General features: G+C 31.2%; 1 protein-coding gene across 1 annotated transcript; it reads right to left on the bottom strand.

Annotated features, from left to right (window-relative positions):
* Positions 1 to 1408: 1408 nt before the first annotated feature.
* LOC112504214 (transcription factor BEE 2-like) lies at positions 1409 to 2428 on the bottom strand. Its single transcript, XM_025108152.1, has 4 exons — positions 2178 to 2428; positions 1899 to 2093; positions 1747 to 1807; positions 1409 to 1477 (listed from the first exon to the last, which is right to left on the bottom strand). The coding sequence occupies exons 1-4, from the start codon at positions 2426 to 2428 to the stop codon at positions 1409 to 1411; spliced, it is 576 nt and encodes a 191-aa protein (XP_024963920.1).
* Positions 2429 to 5857: the final 3429 nt, after the last annotated feature.

The following is a 5857-nucleotide window of genomic DNA, read 5'->3' as shown; positions in this document are numbered from 1 at the left end:
ACTCCTATAGAGTTTAAGGTGCTTGGAGATCACAACTCCATAATTTTATATGATTCCACTTGCATATAACAGACAATCCATAAAGATAACTCTAAAAAGAAGATTCATCATTTTTCATTGAGTTATGAGAGAGATATGGTCGATGTAACACACATATATGAATCTGTCAAAATCGGACAGATTGCATGTTCATCTTAATTTAGGAAAATGAAACTTCAAATCACCACCATTTTGAGTGAAATCGGTGGCATTTGAAATCTATCTCAATAAACTAACATCTAGAAGAAAAATAAACAATTTTGGATGGTTAACCAGAAAGTTATGACCATTAAAAGTAGGATTTATCTACTGGAAAATCTCATATGCGTAGATATAATGTTTTGAGCATTTGGGGGGTCAAAACTCAATGATTTTGAGTGAGACCAAATGAAATGCAACCCCAACTCAGTAAATAAACTTTTAAAGGAAACCTCATAACGTTTGAACAAGCCATTTAAAAAATATGGACGATTTTGTGCACATACACAGAATCTGTCAGCACCAAAAATTAAGTTTTCATGAAATAAACCACATAAAATCATGATTTCTTCCTATATCTTTGAGTTACATCATTTGGGTCATGGATTACCACCATCAAATAAACAGTTTTACATGTTTTTGGTGTATAATCTCACCTTGAAACTCAAGATTTTCGAAACCCATGAAATAGATGATGAAGAATGCAAGAAAATGGATTTTTCTCCCAAAACATACAAGAAAATGAAAAAGGAATGAAGGTATTACCTTGTGTTGTATGAGATTATGATTGAAGCTTAAAAAATTTGCCTTGATGATGAAAATTGGAGTGAAAATCGGCTAAAATGGAGAGGGTGGAGTAAAGGATCTTCAATGTGACTCTTGGGTTTTCTAGGGAGAGAGAGATGAGAGAGTTTTGAATTTTTGAATGAAGAAATGAAAATAATGAAGAAACAAATGTATTTATATGTGGCCAAGGGAGGGAAATGGAGGAAAAAGGCCAGCCATAAGAGCCCAAGCCCACCCTCACACATAATTTTTTTTTTATAAAAAGGAAAGCCCAAAATGCACAAAAGCCCAATTTTTCTATTTTGACATTTTTCTTCACTTTAAAAGCCCACGATGACTAAATTTATTTAAATAGAAAGGTTTTATATTTAAAACACTAAAACTTAGTGTTTTATATAAATTGGGTATAAATTAGAGCATTTGGTACTGTATAAGACATTTCGGATAACTTCGGACCGGAACCGGACTTTCTAAGCAACTACCRGAAWTTCTTAAAATTTCTCAACTAAACTAATCTAAATAACTCCTAATCTTATAAATTATCTTCAGTAACACTAATATAAACTTAATAAGAGCTAACATGGAAGTTCGAATTTGACGGCTGTCACATTACAGTTGGAACAGAAAGATGAAAGCTCAATATGTCCAGAACTTGACCCTCCATGTCCAGTACCTGATAAGTAAAAGGTAGTCGTTAGCCTTTAGACTTGTACAAATTGGTTTTCAGAATGCAGAATGTGACAGGAAAGTGTAACAAGATGAAATGCAAGCGAGATGGGATCATTTGTTACAATAAATATTTGAATTTTGAGTTGAGGAAGGGACTAATGGAAGCAAAAGAGTCTGTATATCTATAGTTTGAGAAAACTAAGTAAGGCCGTTAAACACCAGAAACTTATTATTCAAGACCATTTACATAAACCTTATTATGGAGAATAATACCTTGTTGCAGCTAGGAACAAGTTCTTGAAGCAATTTCATTCTCTTGTTGATCCTTTCTGTCCTAACCTAAATGGAATGGATGAAATCAAATCCCTATGAATTTGATCATTCTAAAAAGTTTGTAATGGAAATAGACAATACTTGTTTATAACCTTTCTGCGAGGCTATCACTGTTTGTAGTCTGACCTCTTTTGGCTCTCACATGAATGTAGTTGTTGTCTTTAGTAGGACCTCCTCCTCCACTATCAATAGAATTCTCTTTTGCTTGTTTTTCCATTTGCTTCCCCCCTCCAATTGGCATCAATTCTCTGTTTTTTTTCATCATTTCTTTCTTTTCTTTTACCATTCTACAACCAATCAAGAACCAACAGACTTGTCAAAACACATTCAAAATTTTTAAAATTTCTGCAGTGAAGTAAAGGGATACATACAGTAATGGGGTTGAATTGAGGATGAGGGCATTTTCTTTTGTCTCTACTAATAGGTGATGAAGAACCCCACATTCAAGATTAAGGTTACCAAAGGGATTCACCATTTCTGAGAAACTGCCATTTTCAAAAGACCCAACTTTTGGGACTAAATCAGCAATGCCTGAACCATATTGATATTGATGAATAAAACCCACTTGAACTTGATGATTCTCTGGGTAATCTAGCTCACTATTATGAGGAACAGCTACCATTGACGATGACCCACCTAAATTCTCAAGTGAAAGGATATTACTCCAAAAAAAAACTGAAACAAGCAAAGAAAATTTACCTTAGATCAGTAATAGAAATCATTATAGCAAGAGTTAGCTCTTATAGAAACAACGCCTAAACAGATCAATTATGAGAAATTACTGATACAAATTCTAATTCTTTCTCTCATACAAATGGTGAAAACGAAGGATAACGGAAGCCAAAAAGTAGTGACAGGTAGCATGTCAAAATTACTGATACAAATTCTAATTCTTTCTGTAGAGTCTAAACACGCACGGAAAAAGCACGCACAAACTTGTACACATAATAAAAGCTCCAACATTAATTTTGCAGGTGGTGTCAACATTCTTACTCTTGAGACCTCTATGGTGAAAGAACCATGTATCCTGTTCACAGAGCCTAATACACACCATACATATGAATGATTACTTGATTAGCATTTCAAACGCTTGTACTTTGTCACTTAGCTTCTAAACAACCAACATACTTGCCAATGCTAGAAAAATATATACATATGAAAAAAGACACATTTACCTTCGCAACTAAATAAGGTGGTGTTTCTTAAAACTGAATGAATAAATACCAAGTGATTAAGAGCTCTAAATGGTCAACATACTGGTATTCATACGGATAAATCACATAAACTGAATTATTAAGATGCATTTATATGGACTTAATGAAAAGAAATGAAGTGACTGAACCATTCCATAATTGCAAACAATCGAGCGAGTTTTTGCCGTTTTACAAACGAGTTGTAGTGTTATTTTCTAGAAACTAAAGTAATTTTCAGTAGATTTGCTAATACATCGCTTAAAAAACAAATAACTAAATACAAATATACAAATGTTTAACCTAACTTGAAACAAAAAGGGGGATTTGTTAGGCACACAACCACAACTAGAAATCATACTGCTTGATTCTATCTGCGACAAAATAACAACAAACATTTTAGAACTCGAAGACACTAAAACAAATCAAACCCAAATGCGAGTTGACAAAAAGATGCTGACATGATTCTATAAAACCATTTTCCAAATTTGAAAGCAAACATGTCCAATTGATCCATCACCTAATATAATCCAAGCCAACATTGCCCAAAACATTCAACTACTTAAAGATATGTTGCAAGAGTTCCTGCCCAATAGATATCAAGCATATCAATAACTATTTTCTTCAAGTATACAATATTTATATATGACAAATGAACTCACGCACTCTCCTCATCTTTAATGAGGTTTGAACACTTGACCTCCTCAGATGTTGGGCTCTACTGATAACCCAGATACCGCTAGGCCAAAGTCCCTTTTGTATGAATGACTATTTGATGGAGGTCATATAGACATCTCTAGACTATGTCTACCATGTAGTTTTATCATGCAAGCCCCTGTATCAGGTGCATCAAGAATAACTTCTCAATGGCATTAATCATGTCCCCAAATTGTTAATCATGAATTCAAGGGGATGCATTATTGGGAACCAAGGGGCATTTTTCATCATTTTAGAACCATAAATTAGAAACTAAGGCCAAGAGTGTAAGGTATAAGGTTTTATGTCTATGAGATTGAAAGGGGACAACACAATGCATAGTTTGAAATAATCTACATACTTGTAGAATTTATCGTATCTTCCTTTTTATGCAATTCATCTTTACTTAATAAAGTTCAGGGTGGCACCAATTATTCAATGTCACTGGCTACAACAAACACCAACAATCAATTGAGAATGAGAACATCAAAACTCAATAGAAATGATTCAAGTGTTAAGAGAAGGTTTATAAATCCGCTTCAAATAGAAATATTAAAGAACATAAACATCCCATATGTGTGCATCAATATTCAAAAATCAAAAAACAATTCGGACCATAACATATGAATTCAACCAAAATCAATTAAAAATAAAACCTAATACCCTAATACGCTCTGACAATAGTAATCCAATAAAAAATAAACTCATAATCGATTCTAAACAAAACTGAAGAGCAAAATTGAAATGGAATTCAAAATCACCTCTAAAAATGGAAATCTTAATCAAAATTGAAATCAAAATGGGGTATTGAAGAGCATACCTCCAAATTAAAATTGAAATGGAAATCTCTAGGGTTTTGAAGAACCTGTGAAATTAAAACATCAGGAAGGAGGGAGTTATATGTATCGATGATATTGTGATACATCAAACCGGTTTGATACATGAAATTGTTTTTCAAGATTGTGAGAGAAGAAAGGAAATCGAACATCTGTTCGAAGTGATGAATCAAAACCACAAAATTAACCTGTTCAAGGTGAGTCAAGGAAGAAAGCATATCTATTATACCCAAATTTGTTTGAGCGCATATCAGATACTGAAATAAGAATGTGCAAAAAGACTGTAAGGAGAAAGGACGTTTGAAAGCTTCCGATTAGGTTTTTGAAGTTGTGGGTTAAAAACCCTTGCATAAATAACTTGTATCACATGCTTGATGAGTTGTAATTAAGAGTTTTTTGAATTTCTTGCATAAAATGGTTGTAATCTACGTTTTAAGAGTTGTAATTAAGATATTGACCTAAATGGCTGTTAATGTAGTATATATATATATATATATATATATATATATCTATATATATATATATTTGTAAATAATATTGAGTTGATACCACATCACTCGCCACATTAGTATGGTAACCGTTTAATGATTCAACTGGTTACCCATGTACTAAAATGTTTAAAAATTTACATCTTAGATACCAAAATGGAAGTTCTGGAAGTACGTTAACCAAAATAAGAATCAAGTTAAAATACGTTATTTTTTCATGCAATTTTCCCTTTAATTAATAAAAAGTGTAACGATTACACATTTATAAAATTGTGGATATGTATTTTGGGACTTAAACATGCATTAATACAAATTTCAAAGTATAAATCAATAAATAAATGTTTTTAAATATTAATCAATAATGTTATTTACCAACATTAATATTCTAATTATTAAATTGATGATACAAATATATATATATATATATATATTACATGGGGAGAGAGGTTCATATTTTGTAAATTCGAAGTCAATGTAAATTAATATATATTTATCAATTAATATTATTTATCGTTACTAAATTTTAAATTATTGACAGAGAAAGAAAAAGATTGATATAATTCAAATTAAAAAAGTAAAAATAAATTGATTTATATATATGAATGATTGTAATAGCTTTTATAGATTTATATATTAAAAGTTTATATATATATACATGTGTGTGTGTGTTTTAGGGGGGATGATAATCAAATGAGATCCATAAAAATGTTATAAATTTGTAAGAATTGATATGAAAAATAATTTTTTGCATTATGTTTATCATCAAAAACTATGATTTAAGATATTATTTTACATATTTTTGTTCATTTTATGAAAAAAATTACATTTGAGTTCCTTATAT

The sequence above is a fragment of the Cynara cardunculus genome, unplaced genomic scaffold (assembly GCF_001531365.2).
Source record: "Cynara cardunculus var. scolymus isolate 2C unplaced genomic scaffold, CcrdV1 Un_Scaffold_4919, whole genome shotgun sequence".
NCBI lineage: Eukaryota > Viridiplantae > Streptophyta > Magnoliopsida > Asterales > Asteraceae > Cynara > Cynara cardunculus.
Note: the sequence above shows the minus strand (reverse complement) of the source record. Positions and strands in the feature narration are given on the sequence as shown.